The sequence below is a fragment of the Saccopteryx leptura genome, chromosome 3 (genome assembly GCF_036850995.1).
Source record: "Saccopteryx leptura isolate mSacLep1 chromosome 3, mSacLep1_pri_phased_curated, whole genome shotgun sequence".
Classification (NCBI taxonomy): Eukaryota; Metazoa; Chordata; class Mammalia; order Chiroptera; family Emballonuridae; genus Saccopteryx; species Saccopteryx leptura.
In genome coordinates this window covers 101,217,774-101,244,195 of record NC_089505.1, presented here as the reverse complement: position 1 = coordinate 101,244,195, position 26,422 = coordinate 101,217,774, and the positions used below count along the sequence as shown (strand labels likewise).

Genomic DNA, 26,422 nt, shown 5'->3' with positions numbered 1-26,422 from the left:
GCCTCTTTTTAAAAAAAGTAAAAAGAATCAGGTATAATTAATTTAAATATTTTATTTAATGCAATATATCTAAAATATTATTTCAACATGTAATCAACAAAAAAGTTATTACATTCTTTGTACTAAATCTTTGAAATCTGGTATATTATTTTTTACTTATCGTACATCTCAATTCAAATTAGACACATTTTAAGCACTCAACAGCCACATAGCTAGGGGCTATCATATTAAACAGAGAGAAAAGGCCTCTGAATAACCAACCCAATGTCACCAAGACCATGCACTAAAGGTTATTTACCTGATTCATCAACAACATTCAAGCTCTCAAAATGATCTATTCTAATTTAAAACAGATTTTAACAAGTGTGCTTATCTGGCTTAGCAAACCATTACAGATTACAATAGAAAATTAAAGGAAATGTGCTGCATCAATAGAGCTAAACTGGCAAAGGAAAAAACAGAAAACACACACACATAAACACATGTGCACCGATGCGTGCACACACACAAAGGAGACCTAGGTTCAAAAAGTGTAACAGCTGAGGCCATTTAGCAGAAAGGCAAAAATAGTCTTACACAGCTCACTAGTTCCCAAGGCCACTGCTGAATTACTGAATTTGTATTCAGAATACTGACATTCATTGGCAGTTAAATTCAGCATTTTAAGAAGAAAACATTTCTATATTTTAGAAATATTTTCTTTTAAAATCAATGAGAACTCTCTGTACTATTTTTGCAATTTTTTTATAAATCTAAATTTAAAGTTACAAAGTTAATTTTTTAAAATCAATTTGGAGCTGCCAGTATGACCACATAGCTCTCATAGGATCAGCCCTCTGCCCCCACAACAGTGATAATTCCCAGGCAAAAAAAAAAAAAAAAAAAAAAAGAGCCATTTTGTCTGCACTGGAGAATGAACAAAAGCAGGCGGATGTGGGAGGGAAGTGGACACTTGGAAGAAGGAAAAGAGTGGACAAGTTTTCCCAATGTTTATCTTTTAACCTGCTGCCGTGAGGGGCAGCTAAAACAGTGGAAAACTCACAGGCTACTGGCTTGAAGAACTAAAGGACAGAGTTCAAAGCCACCACCATTACTGGGAAATAAGGTAGAACATCATAAAAACGAGAGCCAGAGAAAGGGAGTCCTAAAATCTGCAGTTTGAGTTCAGCTGAGCTAACTACCTGCTTTAAAAAAGAAAGGAAACAAAACCAATAGTGCGCAGAGGAACATAAAGCTCAAAGTTTCTACAGCGTGTCATTTGTAATATCCTGAACACAATCCAAAATTATGCCCCATAGGAAGAAACAAAAAAACATCACCCATTCTCAAGACAAAATAATCAGAGACACACCCTGAATTGATCCAGATGCTGCAATTGCAGACAAGGATTTTTAAGGAGTTATTGCAACTATGCTCAGTGATAGAAAATGAGACAATATGTTCATGATAAAGAAAGACAGGAAATCTCAGTAGAAAGAGCCCACAAAGAAAACAAAATGTAAATTCTAGAACTAAAAATATATATGATCTGAAACTTAAAAATCACTAGATGTTCTTAACAAAATAGAGAAGAGAGAAAGGGATCTATGAATGTGAAGACAGATCCAAGAAATTACTTAATATGAAGAACAGGAAAAAACAATTGAAAAAAATCAAGAGCCTCAAAGACTAAACATCAAAAGGTCTATATTTTTAATCAGAGTCTCAGGAAGAGAAAGAATAGGACAAAAAATTTTTCAAGAAATAATGATCAAATTTTTCCCAAATAAAGACAAATTTACAGATTCAAGAGGTTTCATGAACATCAAGAGTAATATAAAGAAAGTCACACCCTAGGACATGGGTAAAAGAAAAAAGAAATGTTATACCTAGGTTGATTATAATTAGAATGCTAAAAAGCAAAGAAAAAATAAAAATTTTAAAGTAGCTAGAAAAAAACCCCAACCTACTGCATACAAAGGAATATGGATTTGAATGACAGTTTAATTCTCATCAGGACATAATAGAGATCACGGAACTACATTTTCAAGTGCTCAAATATAAACAAGAACCCCAAAACCTTAGATCTTATATCCAGCAAAAATTTCTTTAAAGAATGGAAATAAAATCAAGACAATTTCTGGTACAACTAACTATGCAGAATTTAAATGTTTGACATTTAAAAGAGTTGATTTCAGGAATATAGAAAATTAATGTTTATTATATAAAGGCCTGATATTATTTTAAAAATAAACATGTGCCCTTTATTTTAGTTATTCTCACTTTGGTCACATACAAAGAAATGTTACCTCAAATTTTTTCACTAAGCCTCATTCCTTTAACATCTTCTAACCAAAGATAAATTCACTAACTGCCAGAGTCTTTCCTTGTTTATCAGCTGAAGCCAAATAAATATGTTGGGGTGGGTAAAATTCTTACGCAAGTCAAAATCTAGCAGCCTACTCTCCCTAAGGGCAGTTTAAAAATATACATGCAGTATTATAAACTAGACTCAGAAAGAGTCCTGGGAGTGAAAAATAACAATTAAATGTTCAAAAAATACTCCTCTTCCCCAATCGGTGCTATGGCAGCTACCTAATTTTAGAAGCTAAGAGCTATTTCTCTTTATAAACAAGTTCCCAGACCTAAAAATTCCAAGAGTTCAGCAGTAGTGTCAAAAATCCAACTTCTCGGCCCTGGCCGGTTGGCTCAGTGGTAGAGCGTCGGCCTGGCATGCAGAAGTCCCGGGTTCGATTCCCGGCCAGGGCATACAGGAGAGGCACCCACCTGCTTCTCCACCCCTCCCCCTCTCCTTCCTCTCCCGCAGTCTCTCTCTTCCCCTCCCGCAGCCGAGGCTCCATTGGAGCAAAGATGGCCCGGGCGCTGGGTATGGCTCTATGGCGTCTGCCTCAGGCACTAGAATGGCTCTGGTCGCGACAGAGCGACGCCCCGGATGGGCAGAGCATTGCCCCCTGGTGGGCGTGCCGGGTGGATCCAGCTTCAGAAAAAAAAAAACAAAAAAGAAAAAAAAAAAAAAAAGATTACACTTTGGGTAAACAAAAGAAAATAAAAATTCAGAAGTTAAATGAGATAAGCGAGAGACTTCAAACAGAATTACATGAATTGCTCTGGCCGGGTAGCTCAGTTGGTTGGAGCATTGGGATATGCCAAGGTTGCGGGTTTGATCTACATATGGCAGGGCACATATGAGAAGCAACAAATGAATGCATAAATAGGTGGAACAAAAAAAAAAAAAAATCTGTTTCCCTCTACCTTTTTCCCTTCATTTCTCACTAAAATCAATAAATAAAAAACTAAAACCAGAATTACATAACTATGTACAAAAAATTTGCTATAAAGATATATATCACAGTATTGTTTAATAGCTAAATTTTGGATCTTTGAATGACTACGTACAGTGGATTAATAATGATAACAATGAACAATGAAAAACTGCAGTCATGCCCTCGCTGGCTAACTCAGTTGGAGCACTGTCATACGCCAAGGTGTGGGTTCCATCCCTGGTCAGGAGGCATATGAGAATCAACAAATGAATGCATAAGTAAGTGGAACAACAAATCAATGTTTTTTTCTGTCTCTCTCAATAAATAATTTTTTAATTAAAAAAAAAACTGCAGCCTGACTGGGCAGTGGCACAGTGAATAGAGCATCGGACTGGGATGCCGAGGACCCAGGTTCAAGACCACGAGGTCACCAGCTTGAGCGCGGGCTCATCTGGTCTGAGCAAGGCTCACCAGCTTGGACCTAAGGTTGCTGGCTCAAGCAAGGGGTTACTCGGTGTCTGCTACAGCCCCACAATCAAGGCACATATGAGAAAGCAATCAATGAACTAAGGTGTTGCAAAGAAAAACTAATGATTGATGCTTCTCATCTCTCTCCGTTTCTGTCTGTCTGTCCCTATCTATCCTTCTGACTCTCTGTCACTGTAAAGAAGAAAAAAAAACAGTCAATAAAAATCCTATAGAACATTTTAATATAAAATATTAGCACTCAGCCTGACCAGGCGGTGGCGCAGTGGGTAGAGCGTCGGACTGGGATGCCGAGGACCCAGGTTCGAGACCCCGAGGTCGCCAGCTTGACTGCGGGCTCATCTGGTTTGATCAAAAGCTCACCACCTTGGACACAAGGTCGCTGGCTTGAGCAAGGGGTTACTTGGTCTGCTGAAGGCCCATGGTCAAGGCACATATGAGAAAGCAATCAATGAACAACTAAGGTGTCACAATGCACAACGAAAAACTAATGATTGATGCTTCTCATCTCTCCATTCCTGTCTGTCTGTCCCTGTCTATCCCTCTCTCTGCCTCTGTGTAAAAAAAAAAAAAAATATATATATATATATATATATATAAATTAGCACTCAATAAACATGAAAGAATAAATTATCCATGTTTAAAATCTTCATTAAAATTTATTATTAAATAAATTTCTTTTAAAATTATACTCAGTAACATACTTCAGCTATGAAAAGTTAACATTCAGAATTTTTGTCTCTCCTTGGCTGGCCTAAAATATATTTCAAATATCTGAATAGTACAAGATACCATGGATACCATGCTTATTACTGAAATTTTTGTTTACCATTTTAATTCACAGAAGCCTTAAGTATGATAAAGGCAAATTCTGAGAATAATTCTTTTTTTTTTTTCTGAAGTGAGAAGCGAGGAGGGGCAGACAGACTCCCGCATGCACCTGACCGGGGTCCACCCGGCATGCCCACCAGGGGGTGATGCTCTGCCCATCTGGGCTGTTGCTCCATTGCAACCTGAGCCATTCTAGCACCTGAGGTGGAGGCCATGGAGCCATCCTCACAGCTCGGACCAACTTTGCTCCAATGGAGCCTTGGTTGCAGAAGGGGAAGAGAGAGATAGAGAGAAAGGAGAGGGGGAGGGGTGGAGAAGCAGATGGGTGCTTCTCCTGTGTGCCCTGGCCGGGAATCCAACACAGGACTTCCACACACCAGGCCAACGCTCTACCGCTGAGCCAACCGGCCAGGGCATCTTTATATTTTTAGACAAAACAAAACAAAACAAAAAAGCTTCCTTTATGTTTCAGGTTATTTGTAAACTGTATTTTCTAATCAAAGAATTCACTCTTGAAATAGTTTTCATTTTTCTGGCAAATTGCCCCTAATACATAGAGAATTTTTCTTGGCTCTATCTCTATTTGTTGTCTAATAAACTGCTTCTGATTAAGATAATTTAATTATCTGCATCTGACTTTGAAATCTCAGGTCTCAACTTTCTTTTGGGCCCAAACATGCAAAACTAAAGCTACTTTGGAACATAATTTTAGACTAGACTGACATCACCCCTAAGAAAAAAACCCACTTTACAGATGAGAACAACTTGAACCTGACCTTCCAGTTTTATAATTTGAATATTCTAGACCTCTAAATCAATGTTATTATTATTTTTTTTGTATTTTTCTGAAGTTGGAAACGGGGAGGCAGTCAGACTCCCACATGCGCCCGACCGGGATCCACCCGGCACGCCCACCAGGGGGCGATGCTCTGCCCATCTGGGGCGATGCTCTGTTGCAACCAGGGCTATTCTTGCGCTTGAGGCAGAAGCCATGGAGCCATCCTCAGCACCCCGGCAAACTTTGCTCCAATGGAGCCTTGGCTGTGGGAAGAGAAGAGATAGAGAGGAAGGAGAGGGGGAGGGGTGGAGAAGCAGATGGGCGCTTCTCCTTTGTGTCCTGGCCGGGAACTGAACCCGGGACTCCTGAACGCTCTACCACTGAGCCAACCGGCCAGGGTCTGTTATTAAGTTTAGATCAATGGCTATCTGTCTAGTAAGAAGCTGGTCAAAAAAACCCAAATTACATGTCTCAAGTTCAATTACTGAATATTATTTTTATATATAACATGACATAATATATGACCCAACATAATACCAGAAATAGACAATATTCTCTCTACATGCTTCTATCCACAGACTACGCATAACAATTTGCTCTAAAACAAACAGTAATAGATACATATTTACAAAATTAATGAATTATTTTCTACATAACAAGATTTGTGTTAGGTAAGAGATATAAAAGATGAAGAATATAGTCCCTGATCCCTGAAATTTACATTCTAGCCTGGAACAAAGATATAATAAAAAATGATTCTAAGCCTGGCCTGTGCTGACACAGTAAATAGAGCATCTACATAGAATGCTAAGCTTGCAGGTTCAAAATCCTGGACTTGTCCTGTCACGGAACATACAACAAGCAATCAATGAACAACTGAAGTGAAGCAACTATGAGTTGACACTTCTCACTCCCCCCACCTCTCTCTCTTCTCTGTAAAATCAATAAATAAAATCTTTAAAAAAAAAAAAAAAAGAAACATGATTCAAAGGAAGGCAGACCATAGTACATTTGCTCCAGACAGACAGCCGCAGGATTCCCGCTACTGAGAGTCGTATAGGAAGGATTAGCTCTACTGAGGGTCACAGAAGGATTCAGAAGATACTCAAACTCAAGTTAGAAAGGCATTTGATTTCATGAACTAAAACCCTTGTAATGATATGCATGTTAAGCTAAACTTTTTACAGAGTTAATTGTGTTCCAAAATATTTCTAATAAAATATGCCATAACGGTACATCATTCTCCTCAGAAGTGCCTGAACGTGCTGGCATGCTTGCAAAGGGCTCTCTCTCTCTGAGAATGAGCACAAGGGATGAAAACAGTTACTGTAACATGCTTTTGGCTGGGAGGGGGCTTTTAAAAGTCTTTATTTGAAAGGAACTTGTTTGAGGTCTCAGAAACCCTGGCCTTGCCTGGTCAAGGCACATATGGGAGTTGATGCTTCCTGCGCCTCCCCCTTCTCTCTCTCTCTTTCTATTAAAAAAATTAATAAATAAAACTAAAAAAAAAAAAGAAAGAAGAAAGTAACATGTGCTTTGGCCATAAACAGGCGATTTATTCCTTCATTCTGTTCTACAGTATCTATAGCCAGTCAATTAGAAGAATCCTATTACCACTTGCCTATCCTGAGATCTGACTTAAAAACTGAACAAAACAAAAAAATACTAAGTAAAACATATGCCTCTTACACTAATCAATCTAGCCTCACAGTTCAAACATGTGTGAAAAAACTTAAGGATAAAAACAACTGCCTGACCAGGCGGTGGCGCAGTGGATAGAGCGTCGGACTGGGATGCGGAAGACCCAGGTTCAAGACCCAGAGGTCACTAGCTTGAGCGTGGGTTCATCTGGTTTGAGCAAAAATTCACCAGCTTAGACCCAAGGTCGCTGGCTCCAGCAAGGGGTTACTCGGTCTGCTGAAGGCCCATGGTCAAGGCACATATGAGAAAGCAATCAATGAACAACTAAGGTGTCGCAACGAAAAACTAATGATTGATGCTTCTCATCTCTCTCCGTTCCTGTCTGTCTGTCCCTGTCTATCCCTCACTCTGACTTTCTGTCTCTGTAAAAAAATAAAATAAAAATTTTAAAAACCCAAAAAACTAAAAAACAAAACAAAACACCTGACCAGGAGGTGGTGCAGTAGATAGAGCGTTGGACTGGGATGCAGAGGACCCAGGTTTAAGACCCCAAGGTCACCAGCTTGAGCGCGGGCTCATCTGGTTTGAGCAAAAGCTCACCAGCTTGGACCCAAGGTTGCTGGCTTGAGCAAGGGGTCACTCAGTCTGCTGTAGCCCCACGGTCAAGGCACATATGAGAAAGCAATCAATGAACAACTAAGGTCTCACAACAAAAAACTGATGATTGATGCTTCTCATCGTTCTCTGTTCCTGTCTGTCTGTCCCTGTCTATTCCTCTCTCTGACTCTCTCTCTGTCCCTGTAAAAAACAAACAAAAAAAACAACTAGTGATAGAAAAATGACCATAGGATGAAAAAATTAAAGAAACTAACACATTTGACAATCTGCCTCAAAAAGAAGCGTAAGAAACTATTCTTTATACACAAAGCAGAATTTTGTTTGTTTGTTTGCTTTTAAATTAAAATTCCTTGTAAATGGTTTGGGTTTTTTGAGGGACTGAGGAAGGCAGGCCATAGGACTAAACAGTTTGGTAACTGTTTAAGTGAGCCAAAAGTGAAAGAAAAAAAAAAGGAAGAAAGAAACAAACGAAAAAACCTAGATGCCAAGGCATTGGCTGATCTCATTAGCTCTGCTTAAGAAACTTCATAGATGTGACTTCACTCCTGGATTACACGTCTATATTTAGTTTATACCTAATATGGATAAAGTCCCGACTAACAGCCATTTCCTCTCTCCACAAAAAGAAACTTCCTTGCTTTTTTTTTTTCTATCAACAATGCAAAGATTAGGCTCCCTTAAAGGGAGAGGTTAAACACACACACACACACACACACACACACACACACACACACACACAGAAAAATATTAACGATTGCTTAGACACTTTAAAATTGGAAAATAATTCTAAAATCAAATATGTGATGGTCGAGTCAAGTTCCTTAACAAGTTTATAAATAACCCCTTTAAAGTATTTTATAAAATACTAATTAACCAGGCCCCAAAATGCAAAGAGGTGAGGTAATGGAAATTTTAGTTTCCTTTCAAATTTAACCAAAAGAACTCAAAGCAATCAAAGTCATTTAATGAACCATCTGGGCTCACTGGTCGTTAGTATGTTTTTAGAAATACCACCTGACCTGTGGTGGCGTAGTGGATAAAGTGTCGACCTGGAATGACAGGCTTGCCTGATCAAGGTACATATGGGAGTTGATGCTTCCTGCTCCTCCTTTCCTTCTTTCTTTCTTTCTCTCTCTCTCTCTCTCTCTCTCTCTCTCTCTCTCTCTCCCCCTTTCCCCTCTCTAAAATGAATAAACAAAAAAGTATTTTTAAAAAAAAATAATAAGAAGATGCCTGACCAGGCGGTGGCGCAGTGGATAGAGCATCGGACTGGGATGCGGAAGGACCCAGGTTCAAGACCCTGAGGTCGCCAGCTTGAGTGCGGGCTCATCTGGTTTGAGCAAGGCTCACCAGCTTGGACCCAAGGTCGCTGGTTCCAGCAAGAGGTTGCTCAGTCTGCTGAAGGCCCGCGGTCAAGGCACATGTGAGAAAGCAATCAATGAACAACTAAGGTGTGGAAACACACAATGAAAAACTAATGATTGATGCTTCTCATCTCTCTTCGTTCCTGTCTGTCTGTCCCTGTCTATCCCCCTCTCTGACTCACTCTCTGTCTCTGTAATAAATAAATAAATGAATGAATGAATGAATGAATGAATGAATAAAATTAAAAAAAAAATAAGAAGAAAAATCCTGCCCTGGCCAGATAACTCAGTTGGTTAGAGCATCATCCTGAAGTGCAGAGGTTGCTGGTTCTATCCTCGGTCAGGGCACATACAGGGACACAGAGATGTTACTTTCTCGCTCTCTCTCTCCCTTCCTCTCTCTCAAATCAATAAAATAAGCATAAAAAAAAACATCTTTAAACATTCTCAGGATTTTTTATTTGTCAAGGTGACTGAAAACAGCAAATAGTAAAAACAAAATTCTGGTAGGTAAAAATTCAAGTTTCAAATAAAGAAAAAGAATATAAACAACAACAAAAAATCCTTCTCAGTGGTTAAGAGTTAAGCTCTGGATCACAAAAGGCTTGGGACAAATCCCAGCACTGATACACTTGTCTTGTCCTGCAACCACACACAAGCAATGACCTCTCTAAGCCTCCTGTGTAAAATAGTACGGACAGCACCTATTTCAGAGTTTATAAGAAAAGAAAAAAGTTTATTCAGAAAGAAGAGAGAAACAAGAAAAACAGAGTAATGGTTGGAGCCCCAGCTTTAGCTATAAGTACAGAAAGAGCTGTTGAGGCAGACGGCCTACAATGGCAAAGTCCAATCTGACTGTCCTTTAGCTACCTAGTATGTGTCAACTAGATCATGGTTCACTGAAGTTAATTCAGGAATAAATTTAAGTCTCATTTTGAACTAAACCTGCTCTACTAATAAAGAATGGCAAGTTCCCCACCTATTTGTAGGGACAACCTGGCAGATGTTTCTCTTAGTAACATCTTGGAGATTGAAACCACATATACTAAATACTATACAAAGTAACCATAACAACTCCAGCCTTAACTCAACATTCCAAAAGGCCCAAGGAATAATAAGAAAACAATGCTTACTATATGTAAAACCTAAATACTTTTCTTATATTCACTCTTTTAATTTTTACAAAAGCCCAAGAGAGACACTAAGGCAACTAGTGAAAGGTAGAACCAGGATTGAAACACTGGCTCCAGACTCTAGAGACCATGTTCTCAACCACTGCACTATGACATCATGACACTAATTTCTACTCTTCCAAATGACAACTCAATTGCCTACGTGCAATATTAATCCTAACCATCTTCAACTCTGAAATAGACTATTTAGTGCCTTAAATGGAGGATACAAATGCTACTTCAAGTCAACAATCATCCCCTGGTTCTGACTAGAATCTTGGATCTCAAATAAAACAGGGGTCCCGGCCGAGTCTTCAGGACAAAGACTGCAACTCTTCATCCTAGTGGCTGTCAAGACACATACTCAGAGCCAGAACATAGTCATGACTCTCCCTTTGATTTTTTTTTTTTATTTTGCAAGAGAAAAACAAGTAAATCTATTCATCTCCACTTGACATCTGATACTGAAGTCAAAAACTGAACATAGCTCCCTCTCCATATCAATAAAAGGCACCTTTATCAACCTGTGATTCTAATTAGAGACCTAAGTCATTTCTCACACTTCTCTCACACAGCTCCTTCAATATCCTCCTAGGACTCCATCTTCAAAAGTTTTCTCAAATCCATTCTCTTCTCTCCATCATCACCCTAACCCAGGCGTCCCCAAACTACAGCCCGTGGGCCGCATGCAGCCCCCTGAGGCCATTTATCCAGCCCCTGCTGCACTTCCAGAAGGGGCACCTCTTTCATTGGTGGTCAGTGAGAGGAGCACTGTATGTGGTGGCCCTCCAACGGTCTGAGTGAGGGACAGTGAACTGGCCCCCTGTGTAAAAAGTTTGGGGACCCCTGACCTAACCCAAGCCACCAACCTCTTTCTTGATTGTAATGGCCTCCAACTAGTTTTCCTTGCTTCCAATCTTGTCTCTCTTCAATTCATTTTCCACAGTGGCCAGACTACTCATTTTAAAATGCACATCAAACCACGACACTCCCTTGCTTAAACCCTGTTGAGAAATGCCCTTTATACTAAGGACAAAATTCACATGACAGACAAGGACCTCCATGATGTCGCCCGTCTATTCCTCACTCTCCACCTCACTTTTGTTCTCTCTATTCCAGGCACACTATCAATTTGTTGAATTTATCTCCTTTTATATGCCAGTTCCTCCAGCTTGGAATGCTTACACCTCATTCTTCTCCTAATACTATCCATCCTACATGTAATTTCTCAGAGAAGCCCCCACTGAGCTTACATCTAAATTGAATTTCCTGTCATTCTTTCTCAAAACACCCTGTTCTTGTTCTTAATATAATTACACACCGTCTTTGTGTACTTCTTTAACGTAAGCCTCTCCTACCAAACAACAGGTTCCATGAGTTCTTAACACATTCAAAGTTCATGTCAAAAACTGAACTTCTGATATCCTCCGCATCAGAACTGGTTCTTCCCAGCCTTCCCATCTCACTTATTGGTAATTCCATCATTCTAGTTGTTCAGAATAAAGATTTCAGAATCACTTTTGACTCCTTTCTCTCACATTCTATATCCACATAAATAATTTCTTATGGTCTTAATTCAATTGGATTTTTAAAAGCAGCTAAGACAAGGTCCTAGCCGGTTGGCTCAGTGGTAGTGCGTTGGCCCAGCATGTGGATGTCCTGGGTTCGGACAGGGCACAAAGGAGAAGCGCCCATCTGCTTCTCCATCCCTCCCCTTCACTTCTCTCTCTCTCTCTCTTCACCTCGCCTCCTGCAGCCATGGTTCAGTTGGAACAAGCTGGCCCCAGCTCGGAGGATGGTTCCCTGGCCTCCGCCTCAGGCACTAAAAAATGGTTCCAGTTGCAACGGAGCAAGGGCCCTAAATGGGCAGAGAATCGCCCCCTAGTGGGCTTGCTGGGTGGATCCTGGTCAGACGCATGCAGGAATTTGTTTCTGCCCCTTCCTCTCACTAAAATATTTTAAAAAGTAAAATAAAAATGCTTGAGACAAAAAGTAACTGTATTACATAGGAGAAAGCCATCACTCACCTTTTGACTTCATTAGGGCAGCGATTTTCAACCATTTTCCTCTCATAGCCCATATTAAACTAATTACTAATTACTAAAATTCCATGGCACACCAAAAAATGTATATTTTGCCAATCTGACAAAAAAAAAATAGGTATAATTTTGATTCATTCACACCAGACGGCTATTGTGTTGGCCAGTCATTTTTTTATTTGGCAATCTAAAGGAAAAGAAGTCAGTGCCCCTGACTAAATGGTCAGACATGGCATGTTTTAAAAATTCTTGTGGCACACTCTTTTTGCAAACTGCTGGTTAGCCAGGGGAAAGAGGAAGGGGAAAAGTGGAGGAGGGCATAGTTGGATAAATGGAGACTTGACTTGGGGTGGTGAACACACAATACAGAATACACATGTGCTACAGAACTGTGCAGCTGAAACCTGTATAAGTTTGTTAACCAGTATCACTCCATTTTTAAATTCAATTTTTAAATTTAATTAATTTATAAAATAAAAAGCAATTAACAAAACAAAATCACTGCATTAGGGTATTATGAGCTCCTCGAAGTCAAGGGACATGTTCTTATCCCTTTCTCTCTCCAGCACCCAGTGCCCAGAAAGTATTCAATTAATGTTTACATCTATTATGATCCCTATACTGCAATCAACTGTTCCAGGCAAAGATTGTATCTTACATCCTCCAACTATAAAATGAGCATAGATATTAGAGGGGGAAATTAATACTAAAAAATAATTTGGATTTTCAGAACAGATTTCTCTTACAGAGCACAAAGGGAGGGTGCACCTTCAAACCATTTAATCAATACCTACAGTATGAGCAATTCTAGGTGTTGGCAGATTTCACAACATAAAAGCTTGCTTTCTTCCAGCAAAGATCAAACAGGGTAAATGCTCCTTTAATACCATTTAGGAATTTTGATAAACCCTAAATAGAGTAAATTTTCTTTAAACCAGCTCACTCAATACACGTTATGTATTAGATTGCCCTTGGGCTTCATTTTTCATTCATTCAAGTATTCTGCTGTCATAAAGAACATTAAAACACTATACATGAACTCTCATCAGTAACTCATGCAGTTTATAAAAGAGATGAGTATAGGCCCTGGCCAGTTGGTTCAGTGACCATCTGCTTCTCCTGTGTACCCCTCCCTCTCTGCCTTCTTTCTCTTCTGTTCTCATGGCCAGTTGCTCAATTGGTTTGACCATCAGCCCTGGGCGCTGAGGATAGCTTCACTGATTTGAGCATCAGCCCCAGACAGGGGTTGCTGGGTAGAAAAAAATAAAAAGATGAGTATATATAACAAAACAGATAACAGTAGCCACTTCTAGAAGGATAGTTTATAAGTGCTTTTTATTTTATTTGTATTTTTATACATCTTTTAAGTTGTCTACAGTTAAACTACATAGCTTTTACAGTTGAAAACAACATTTTTAGCCCTAGCTGAGCGGTTCAGTGGATCAAGCATTGCCCTGGTGCGCCAAGATCGCAGATTCAATCTCCAGTCAGGGCATTCATTGTACATGAAGCAATCGATGGGTACACAACTAAATGGAACAACTAAGTAGAACAAGTTGATGCTTCCCTATCTCCTTCTCGCCACCCCCCCCAAATCAATGAAAAAATTTTAAAAAGAGAATAATATATACAAATGAATACACTAGGAAGCAAAAAATAAATTATTTTCCAAATTTAGGGCCAATGTTTAAACTAATATAGACTAAAGTTAGCTACTATTTATGTTAAACCATTTTAAAAAGTGTATTTGCAATCAAGGCTCTTGCTGACAATTATAAAATGTAAATGAAGTCTATGTTACTGATGATTAGCAACAGCTTTTACATGACTTAATGAAGAATCAACAAACCCTAATTTTTAAAACAAAATTTTAGATTCCTGTGTTAACTAAAATATGCTGTAACCTAGTACATCAAGTAATATTAAACTTCACACTCTCCCTAGGTTTATATCTAAAAATTCATCAATTCAGCCTTGAGCATATATGTTCGTTCAAAACCAAAATTTTGGCCCTGGCCGGTTGGCTCAGTGGTAGAGCGTCAGCCTGGCGTGCAGGAGTCCTGGGTTCGATTCCCGGCCAGGGCACACAGGAGAAGTGCCCATTTGCTTCTCCACCCCTCCCCCTCTCCTTCCTCTCTGTCTCTCTCTTCCCTTCCCACAGCTAAGGCTCCATTGGAGCAAAGTTGGCCCGGGTGCTGAGGATGGCTCTATGGCCTCTGCCTCAGGCACTAGAATGGCTCTGGATGCAACAGAGCAACGCCCCAGATGACAGAGCATCGCCCCCTGGTGGGCATGCCAGGTGGATCCCGGTCGGGCGCATGCGGGAGTCTGTCTGACTGCCTCCCCGTTTCCAACTTCAGAAAAATACACACACACACACACACACAAAAAAAACAACCAAAATTTCATTTAAGTAACCACCTTCTTTTTCTCTTGACTAGTCTCATTTTCCTAAGTAGCACAACAGCCTAATTTGATTGTCTTTAGTTTTTTAATGAACTTTCACCCTAGTAATCGACCACCTGGTCTTCACGTTCAAAATAAAGTAATTGGTTATTAAAGGAGGAAAACATGCATAGAACTTACATATCCTTAAAAGTTCTTAATTACTTCAGCTTTCAATAAATTGTTTGACATTGTATTCTCCAATTCTGTTCAGATTTTTTCCTTCTCTCTCACATATCAACAGCTACACTGCATGTGGTAAATTTCAATACTTACATTATTACAGATGATTGACATTTTTGCTTCTCTATTAGAATAAAAACTAAATCCCTTTCATAAGATTGAATTATTTCACATGTTACTGAATATCTAACAATGCTATCCACAAAAGCCAAAGTGGCAATTTTAGTTAAATGTAAAAATCTGAGAGAAAGGAACCCAAAATGGGGGGGAAAAAACAGTAGACTTCTGAGCCAAGGGGACTGAACACATGAGAAGCCTAACAGGATAGAATGATAATAGGAAAGAGGCATGAAAAGTTGGAAGTAATAATTTTATTTCAAAAGGGGGGGGCTGTTACACTCCTTGCTCACAATCACACTGTATTCAGCTTCAAAAAAAAAAAATCTATGAAAATAAAATATATGCATGATGAACCTGGCCGTGGTTCTAATATTAGTACTTCTTCAAAATATTGACTTTAAAATTTAACATGCTCAGCCCTGGCCGGTTGGCTCAGCGGTAGAGCGTCGGCCTGGCATGCGGGGGACCCGGGTTCGATTCCCGGCCAAGGCACATAAGAGAAGCGCCCATTTGCTTCTCCACCCCCCTCCCCTCCTTCCTCTCTGTCTCTCTCTTCCCCTCCCGCAGCCAAGGCTCCATTGGAGCAGAGATGGCCCGGGCGCTGGGGATGGCTCCTTGGCCTCTCCCCCAGGCGCTAGAGTGGCTCTGGTCATGGCAGAGCGACAACCCAGAGGGGCAGAGCATCGCCCCTTGGTGGGCAGAGCTTGGCCCCTGGTGGGCGTGCCGGGTGGATCCCAGTCGGGCGCATGCGGGAGTCTGTCTGACTGTCTCTCCCCGTTTCCAGCTTCAGAAAAATACCAAAAGAAAAAAAAAAAAAAAAATTTTAACATGCTCACCTGACCTGTGGTGGTGCAGTGGATAAAATGTTGACCTGGAAACCTGAGGTTGTAAGTTTGAAACCCTGGTCTTGCCCAGTCGAGGCACATATGGGAGTTGATGTTTTTTGCTCCTCCCCCCTTCTCGCGCTCTCTCTCACTCACTCTCTCTTCTCTCTAAAATGAACAAATAAAATCTAAAAAAAAAAAAATTTAAGATGCTCCGCCCTAGCTGGATATCTCAGTTGGTTAGAGCATCTTAAACCTCTGAAGTGCAGAGGTTGCCATGCCAGTTCAATCCCCATTCAGGGTACATATAGGAACAGCTCAATGTTCCTGTCTTTCCCTTCCTCTCTTGTTGAAATCAATCAATAAAAAAAAAAAATTTAAGATGCTCCTAGTCCCCTGATCGGCAAACTGCAGATCGCGAGCCATATGCAGCCCTTTGAGTGTGGCTCTTCCAGAAAATACCACATGCGGGCGCTACCTCGATAAGGAATGTGTCTACCTAAATAGTTTAAGTTTTAAAAATTTGGCCCTGGCCGGTTGGCTCAGTGGTAGAGCATCAGCCTGGTGTGCAGAGGTCCCGGGTTCGATTCCTGGCCAGGGCACACAGGAGAGGCGCCCATCTGCTTCTCCACCCCTCCCCCTCTCCTTCCTCTCTGTCTCTCTCTTCCCCTCCTGCAGCCGAGGCTCCATTGGAGCAAAGATGGCCGGGCGCTGGGGATGGCTCCTTGGCCTCTGCCCCAGGCGCTAGAGTGGCTCTGGTCGTGGCAGAGCGACGCCCCGGAGGGGCAGAGCATCGCCCCCTGGTGGGCAGAGCATTGCCCCTGGTGGGCGTGCCGGGTGGATCCCAGTCGGGCGCATGCGGGAGTCTGTCTGACTGTCTCTCCCCGTTTCCAGCTTCAGAAAAAATACCAAAAAAAAAAAAAAATTGGCTCTCAAAAGAAATTTCAATCGTTGTACTGTTGATATTTGGCTCTGTTGATTGAGTTTGCCAACCACTGTGACCTAGTCCATCTTTGTTATAACTATTTGATATAGTCTTATTTTCTACATTAAGTTGTTATTTTCATATTTTAAATTAAGAAAAATAACAAACCAAATAAGGTTAACTGATATTCCTTGTACCAATACTTGGTACTAAGCACTGACAGATGAAAGCCGAATCTCAAAGAAAGATAAGAGGATTAAAAGTTCCAAGAGAATTCACAAACCAATGCCCTGAATTAAATTTAGATTTCTGTTAAATCATATATGGACGATTTGTAATCATGACCTAAATGTTATTTTCCTTCAGAAACTCCCTTTCCATTCCCTACAACGGCCTCTAAAATGGGCAAACCCATCCTAACTTACTCCCTTACTTGATAGAAATCTTAATTCCTGTCTTAATCACACTTGCCATCCTGCCTAACATATTTCCCTTTTATGGACTCGCTAATTCCCTATTCAGGAGACACCAGCAAGGCTCCACAGCACCAGTGAAACAGGAAGTGGGAAAGTCTTGCTCATCGTCCTTTAACTGCTTCCAGGCATCTCTGTAAGCATTCCTCCAAACCAAATGTGACTTTTAGTGACAGCTACGTCCTGCGCTTTGCCTCTTTTCTATTATCATTCATACTGTGTTAGACTTCTCACATGTTCAGTTCCCTTGGCCTAGAAGTCTCCTGTTCCTCGTCGACCTGGAAATGCTGAGGTCGCCGGTTCGAAACCCTGGGCTTGCCTGGTCAAGGCACATATGGGAGTTGATGCTTCCAGCTCCTCCCCCCCTTCTCTCTCTGTCTCTCCTCTCTCTCCCTCTCCTCTCTAAAAAAACAAAAAAAAAAAAACAAAAAAAAAAACTTAGAACAGAGTTCCCACTAACATCACATTTTTACATTTATTTCTAGCTCCTAAAATTTCCCCTCTGGAAACCTCAAATGACAAACCAATTACATCCAAGGTAACACTATATTGATGTTGAATTAGTTTTTGTTCCATTATTAGAACAAAGTTCTCATCATCATTTCCTATAGAAAATTCATTTCATTTGTCTGGTTTTTTTTTTTTCTTTTTTTTTCTTCTTTCTTTTTTACAGAAACAGAGAGAGAGTCAGAGAGAGGGATAGATAGGGACAGACAGGAACAGAGAGAGATGAGAAGCATCAATCATTAGTTTTTTGTTGGGACACCTTAGTTGTTCACTGATTGCTTTCTCATACGTGCCTTGACCGAGAAGCTACAGCAGACCGAGTAACCCCTTGCTCAAGCCAGAGACTTTGGGTACAAGCTGGTGGTGAGCTTTGCTCAAACCAGATGAGCCTGCACTCAAGCTGGAGACCTCGGGGTCTCAAACCTGGGTCTTCCGCATCCCAGTCCGACACTCTATCCACTGCGCCACCACCTGGTCAGGCTTGTCTGTGTTTTTTAAAAAGAGGAAATTGAAGCCTACCTTTAAAACAAAACATAGAAAACCCCCACTGTATTTATACTGGCAAAACAGATAAGAGTTTGCCCATCTGTATGATCAATTCACATCCTCCTAAAGCCACTAGGAAGTTTTTATTATTTATTTATTTTTTATTTTTTTTTTTTGGTATTTTTCCGAAGCTTGAAACGGGGAGAGACAGACAGACTCCCGCATGCGCCTGACCGGGATCCACCCGGCACACCCACCAGGGGGCGACGCTCTGCCCACCAGGGGGCGACGCTCTGCCCCTCTGGGGCGTTGCTTTGTCGTGACCAGAGCCACTCTAGCGCCTGGGGCAGATGCCAAGGAGCCATCCCCAGCGCCCGAGCCATCCTTGCTCTAATGGAGCCTCTGCTGCGGGAGGGGAAGAGAGAGACAGAGAGGGGGAGGGGTGGAGAAGCAGATGGGTGCTTCTCCTGTGTGCCCTGGCCGGGAATCGAACCCGGGACCTCTGCATGCCAGGCCGACGCTCTACCACTGAGCCAACCGGCCAGGGCCTAGGAAGTTTTTTAATTGACAGTAATCCAAAAAATAGGAAAAGTGTTGGGAGAACAAAACAAGGCTAGGGAAATTATATGTATTAGCAAAAACCTAAATCACGTTTTAAGTCACATACTCGCCCTGGCTGGGTAGTTCAGTTCATTAGTGTCATGCCAATATGCCAAGGTTGTAGGTTCAATCTCTAGTCAACGCACATAAAAGAAGCAACCAATGAATACATGGATGCGTGAATAGCAAATCAATGTTTCTCCTTTTCTCTCCCTCTCTCCCTTCCTCTCTCTCTCCCCCTTCTTCACTCTCTAAAATCAATAAATTTTAAAAAATTATTAAATAAGTACAGTCTCATCCTCAATTTTTAAATAACTTGTCTCCCTGTCATTATGGATTTAAATCACTCCTGGTTCCTTCTTCTCTCAAAAGTATCAATATATCTCTTGTTTACAAACGATGTCACAACAATCCCATTCTTGGCTATTCCCAATCTACCTATATCATCTACTTTTTCAAGGTCAAGTTCAAACCTACTTTCATCTTTCCTCATATCCTAATTCAACTTAATGTGAGCCACACTTGACTCCTTAAACACGTACCACCTTGTATGGTCTTCTTTCCAATAAAATTTACATACCCAAAGAGAGGAAATGTTTAGTAATTTCTTATACCTCGCATGGTACTCAACTCAGTATTAACACAGTACTAGCTCACGCCAGAAAAAGTCACAGATAACCAGATGGAAAAGACTTTAGTGATCAACTAGCCCAAACCTTTCTTCTATACCTTACTTGTATGAAATATGCTTGAAATCAGAATGTCACCATTTACTTTTTTAGAAAAATGGTTCTTAACCCTTGTGTTAGAAACCTATGGGGGGGAAATACATAGAAGCTTTTCTGTAATTTTAAGGATTGACAAAATCAATGAATTCTATTAATGATGCCCACATTTAAGAGTAATATACTTGCCTAACCAGGCGGTGGCGCAGTGGATAAAGTGTCAGATTGGGACACGGAGGACCCAGGTTCAAAACCCCAAGGTTGCCAGCTTGAGCGCAGGCTCATCTGGCTTGAGCATGGGATCATACACATGACCCCATGGTCACTGGCTTGAGCCCAGAGGTCACTGGTTTGAGCAAGGGGTCAGTCACTCTACTGTAGTCTCCCTGTCCCTGTCAAGGCACATATGAGAAAGTAATCAGTGAACAACTAAGGAGCTGCAACAAAGACAAGATGTGTCTCATCTCTATCCCTTCCTGTCTGTCCCTATCTGTCCCCTTCTCTGACTCTCTCTCTCTCTCTCAAAAAAATAACATAACATAAAGTAAAATAATATACTAGGCTCTGGCCAGGTGGCTCAGCGAATAAAGTATCGTCTGGTGCACCAAATCTTGAGTTCAATCCCCAGTCAGGGTACATATGAGAAGCAAATCAACAAGTACACAACTAAACAGGACAACTAAGTGGAACAGTGAGTCAATGCTTCTCTCTCAAATCAAAGAAAACAATTTTTTTTTAAAGAATATACTATCATCAACAACAAAAATAGGTGTTGACTGTGTGCCAAACACTATTTCTAAAGCTTTACACGGGGTGATAGATGACTAGATCACATTTTCTAGCATCCCTTGCAGTTAAAATGAAAACGTGATTAAGCTCTTCCCAGTGAAATATGAAAGGAAGTGACAGGTAGAACTTCTGGACTGGGGTCCTCCATACTCTCCACTTCCCACTGGCTGCAGCCAGCACTTCTCAGCCACCAGCTTTGACTTCTCAAGAGGACAATACTCTGGAGCAGGGGTAGTCAACCTTTTTATACCTACCACCCACTTCTGTATCTCTGTTAGTAGTAAAATTTTCTAACCACCCACCGGTTCCACAGTAACGGTGATTTATAAAGTAGGGAAGTAACTTTACTTTATAAAATTTATAAAGCAGAGTTACAGCAAGTTAAAGCATATAATAATAATTACTTACCAAGTACTTTATGTCGGATTTTCACTAAGTTTGACAGAATAAATCTTTATAAAACAACTTACTATATAGTTAAATCTTTTTATTTATACTTTGGTTGTTCCACTACCGCTCACCATGAAAGCTGGAATACCCACTAGTGGGTGGTAGGGACCAGGTTGACTACCACTGCTCGGGAGGGTTGGTGGAAAAACAACTGGAAAGAGCCTTAATCCCTATATAACTCTAAGGAGGAAAGCCACCCAACATCTAGGACACCCGAACTGTGAAGCAAGAAGGAAAGTAAACTTGCATCTTATTTGAACCACTGTTTGGGGTAGATTATTACGGCTGTAGTTTAGACTAATTAACACACAGATTACCAGTTAATCTCTTTAGCAAACCTATAAAATTGTTATTATTATTATCCTGATATTAGAGGTCAGGAAAACAAGATACTGAGATCTTATGAAATTTGCCTGATACCACTGGAAGCCAGATCCAAGCCAAGCAGCCTGGCTCGAGGTTCCAAGCACAATGGAAATCTGGCCAAATATCTCAAAGGAAACAGTTATTCTTGGTCCTGGCCTGTTAGCTCAGTGGTAGTGTTGGCCTGGCATGTGGATGTCCCAGGTTCAAACTGGTCAGGGCAGGCAAGAGAAGCAACCATCTGCTTCTCCACTTCTCCCTCTCTCACACCCCTCTCTATTCTCCTCCTGCAGCCATGGCTCAGTTGGAGCAAGTTGGCCCCAGGCGTTAAGGATTGATCCATGGCCTTGCCTCAGGCACTAAAATAAATCGGTTGCTGAGCAACGAAGCAATGGAGCAACATCCCAGAAGAGCAGAGCACTCCCCCATAGGGAACTTGCTGGGTGGATTCCAGTCTGGGTGCACATGGGACTCTGTCTCTCTGCCTCCCACTTCTCACTTAAGGGAAAACCCCCCAGCTATTCTTGTGTTAAGCCACTCTGCACAAGATTTTTTTTTACTACCACCGCCCTAATCCCTTACTATCTAGTAGGAGGATTTGCATCTAAATATGTACATACAAAATGACACATGATTCACATTTATTTGCTTACTGTGTACTAGTCACTGTTCTATGTCACATATATTAACTAGTTTAATCCCATGAGGTTGGTCTATTAATATCCCAACTGTGCAGATGAGGCACAGAAAGGTTTCAGCAACAGGTCTTAAAACACACAATCAAAAAAAACAAAACAAAACAAAAAAACCCCACACAATCAGTAAGTGAACAAACTGGATTAGAAACTCAGGCAGCAGTCAGGTAAGACCTTAGGTGCTGGTGTTAACAAAATACATACACCTACCAGGTCCCTCAGGGTAGTGGAAGTAGCCTTTGTAAGCCTCTTTACTAGTGGGAGGGTTCCTATCCTATCAGTGTTGAGGTAAACAAACAAACATGGATAACTGCTACCTAACCAGTGGTGATGCAGTGTACTGTATAGAGCGTCAACCAGGAACACTGAGGTACCAGGTTCAAAGCTCCAAAGTCACCTGCTTGAGCTCAGGCTCAGAAGTATGAGCATGGGGTTGCCGGCTTAAGCATGAGATCATCAAAATGATCCTGTGGTCACTGGCTGGAGCAAGGGGTCATTGGCTCTGCTTTAGTCACACACACACACACACACAAGGGGTCACTGGCTCTGCTTTAGTCACACACACACACACACACACACCCTCTCCTCCTCCTCAGTCAAGGCATGTATGAGAAGCAATCATGAACAACTTAAGAGATGCAACTATGAGTTGATGTTTCTCATCTCTCATCTCTCTCTCTCCAAAAAAAAAAAAAAAAGGATGGACAGCTGCTGTTATAAAGGTGAACAGGATTCAATGGGCTCATGGGCAAGTAATTCCAAAAATACTCACAAGGAAGGAAAATGTAGTTTTGACTCCAGTCACACTAGTTGATAAGGTCTTAGCCTATTTATCTTAAATTTAAAGCTACTTAAACAGGTAGGCTCAATGTTTTTCATGTGCTTTAAGTGCAGATGATTGTTTCCTGCTACAGAAACCTTTTGACAGAATAACAAACACTGTTTAAAATACTGCACTGGACAACAATGCCCCCTCACTACTTTCAAAATAACTATATTTACAAGGGTATTTTCCCCCATTTGCATTTCCCACACATAAGTTTTGAAAAGAAATTAAAAATACTCTTTACCACAATTTATCTGGCCCTCTTCCCTCCCCACCCCCCTTGAAACAACTATCCTGGTTTACATCAGTACAAAGTTCTGCCTATGTTGAATCACAGGGCAGCAGAAAACAGTTCACCTCTTAATTCCCAAATGAGGAAAATAAGTCTCAGAGAAGGAAAACAACTAGCACAGAGTAACCAAGCCCATGAGTAAAGAACTTTGACTTGAACCCTGGTTCTCTGCCACCAAGGCTCACAAAAGGGTTACAACTAGGGGTAAACAGGATGCTTTCAGCTGGTTCACAAACATTTTTTTATGGTCATACTTATGAAAACCATACCTAATCCATAGTTTCACAGGAATTACTGCTTAAGGCTAAGCTATATTTTTTAAGAAGCTAGTAGTATTTAATAAATAATACTGATCTAATACAAAAAAAGAAAACTGGGAATGAGTATGCAAATGACTCAAATTTAGGGAACAGTGCACCACATCCCTCTCCTAACTTAAAGGTTAAATTAATAGTAAGCAGGGCACTGATCTCTACCTAATTCATATTTCATTTTTTTCTTGTCTTATTGTATTGGCTAGCACCTCCAATACAATACAGAAAAGAAACCATTACTGACAGTGCTCTTATCAGATACAAAACTTAATGCTACTTCTAAATTTTCACCATTATCATGTTTTTTAGGGTTTTTTTTTCATTTGCCACTAGGAACAAATTATTCTTTTTTTAATACTTTTTATTTATTCATTTTAGAAAGGATAGAGAGAGGAAGAAAGAGAAATGAGGGAGGAGCAGGAAGCATCAACTCCCATATGTGCCCTGACCAGGCAAACCCAGGGTTTCGAACCAGCAACCTCAGCGCTTCCAGGTCAACGCTTTATCCACTGCGCCACCACAGGTCAGGCTTTTTTAGATTTTTAGTGGACTGTTTTTGAGTTTATGGAAATTCCTTCTATTGCTATTTCAGTAAAAAAAATTTTTTTAATTTATTTATTGACTTTTAGAGAGAAAAGGAAGGGAGACAAAGACAGAAACATCAATCTGTTCCTGACTGGGGATCAAACCCACAACCTTTGTCTATCAGGACTATGCTCTAACCCAGTGGTCCCCAACCTTCTTTGGGCCACAGACCGGTTTAATGTCAGAAAATATTTTCGCAGACCGGCCTTTAGGGTGGGACGGATAAATGTATCACGTGACCAAGACAAGCGTCAAGAGTGAGTCTTAGACGGATGTAACAGAGAGAATCTAATCATTTTTTTAAAATAAAACATCGTTCAGACTTAAATATAAATAAAACGGAGATAATATAAGTTATTTATTCTTTCTCTGCCGAACGGTATCCGCAGCCCAGGGGTTGGGGACCACTGCTCTAACCAACCAAGCTAACCAGCCAGGGAAGTAAAAAAAAATTAACACCAATCTCTGACCCACTCCTCGCCCTTCTCCATGCTGCCTTCCACTCCTCTTCCTTTCTCTTATTTCAGCTTCCTTCTGACCTCCTCTGCACCTCAGAGTACCCTATCTGGCACCCCAAGTAACTGAAACTCTTTTAAGATATTCTGGGGCTTCTCTACCTATCTCCTGTTTCAGTTCTGTAGACCAAAATGTTTCTAAACTGATAATCCCAAAACAGACACTGTTTGGGTCACTTGTAGATCAGTTCTGTCCATGCCTCAAATACACCTTTCAATGTCTTCCCTTCGTTAAAATAAAAACTCGGGGGGGGGGGGGAAGCAACCGAATTGTTCTGGACTTCTGTTAACTTCCTTTCAGAGCCTCGCTTTCAATGAGTCTACTGAAGTAAGTGACTAAGAGAATCTATAGAAGATTTTAAAGAAGTTTTGAGGGAGGTAGCTGATTCCAGATGTTCCTAACTTCTACTGTCTCCTTTGCTCAAATGAAAAAAACATTCAAGGGTAGAAAAAGAAAGGACAGGAGCAGTATTTGTAAGCAAATAAGATAGTTCCAGGACATAAAAATTTAAGAGACCAGAGGGGAAAATCAACCCTTCAAAGTCCAAGCAAGTTATTAGGAATTCTTTCCCTCATCAGGTTTTCTTTCAAAACAAAAGAGCACACACAATCTTTCCCGAGGCGGCAACACCGACGGGAGCAGCCAAAATGTTGCATCATACAAAACATTCCGCGCTTGAGACACAAGAAAACCAGATGGTGGTAAAGTACCTAAAACAGGAAAACCCAAGTTGGGAATCTCGGGCTTTTCCGGAAGCCCAGGAATGTCTGCTCTTTTTTTTTTTTTTAAATAGTATGGAACATTCAAGTTACAGCTTCACACCAGCGGGGAAAGAAACGTTCTTTCAGAAAGCGTCCAAAGAAGTTCAGTTCGTCTCACCGCTGGCTCTAGGCTTCGGCTCCCGGGCTGGGAGTGGACGAAGAGGACACAGGGGTGGGAGGGGGTCAGGGGCCGGGCTGGGTGACCGGACCCACCCCCGCCCTGGTCAAGAGCTCCGGGGCCGGAGGGGAACAGCTAGTCCCCCTCGAAGGCGGTACCACGGTCTGGCGTCCGCCAGAGCCCGCGGGGCTGGAGGTGGTGAGGACCACCCCGGAGTGCTAGCGTTCGGGGGCCCCGGTCCCGGTCCTACCCCAGCTCCCTGGATCGACCTCGGCGGCGGGAAGGCGCGGAGCGCCCGAGACAATGGGTCAGGGGTACGGGAAGAACACTTTCCTCAGCCCCCGGTGCTGGACGCCGCGCGGGGGCGCTGCGGGGGCACCGGGGCCGACGAGTGCCCAGGGACGCCGAACCCGCACTCCGACAGGCGCCGGGGGCTCCGCCGGGCGGGACGGCGGGCGAGCGCTCACCTTGACGAAGAGCTCAATGATGGGCTCTTTGTCTTCCTCCTTCAGCCCGTTCAGCGGCATCGACAACGCCATGGCCGGTTCGGCTGGGCTCCGCGAACAGTGCTAGCGGCAGCTGCTTCTGCTCCGGAGCTACTTGGTGTGGGCTCCCGACGCGCTGCGCCTCCCGGACAGTCCCGGCGTCGAGCTCGCCTCAGCCTCCGCTCAGCACCACCCCACGCCTCGAGCGCGACTCCTGGGCGACCGCAGCCCGAGCCGCTTCAATCCTTGGGGCGGAGGGAGGGCGGGGACGGGGGCGGGGCCTCGTTGGGGCGGGGCCAATACCCGACGTTTCTGACCTCTTGGGAGAAAAAGGAACTGCTGGACCTCAGGGGCGTGGCCTTGGGCGGGGAAGAGAGAAGAACCGCCCCGGCGCCTGGATGCAACTAAGGGGGAGTGGCCCTGGTCGGGGGCGTGGCCTAGGCGCGGACAGTGAGCGGGACTCGAGCCACACCTCCCGAATGGGCGGGAAAGAAAAAAATCCCCGTGGGCTGGAGCCTGACACCGCCTCCCGCCGCAGCGCGGGCGCGGCCTCGCAGCTGCTGCTGGCGTTAGGCCAGGTGACCTCATGCCTTCAGCCCGCCTGGGGAGGCGAGAAGGCGCTTCCTGCCATCTCCCCAGCTGCAGCTTTGGGATTCATTGCACTCTCCCAAAGTGGCCACTTCCCCAACTCCCTCTGTTAGGTGGACCTGCCTTTTCCAGGACAACTTTTTGGAAAGTTTTCATCCCT

The 26,422-nt window shown here is 42.1% G+C and overlaps 1 protein-coding gene across 1 annotated transcript in view; it reads right to left on the bottom strand.

The window, feature by feature from the left end:
- CLIC4 (chloride intracellular channel 4) overlaps positions 1–25,915 on the bottom strand; it is a 76,855-nt gene extending 50,940 nt beyond the window's left edge. The window contains exon 1 of the mRNA XM_066375450.1: positions 25,657–25,915. Within this exon, the coding sequence (XP_066231547.1) occupies positions 25,657–25,728 (72 nt within the window). The 5' untranslated portion in view covers positions 25,729–25,915. The remainder of the gene's footprint in view (positions 1–25,656) is intronic.
- Between the last annotated feature and the right edge of the window lie 507 nt (positions 25,916–26,422).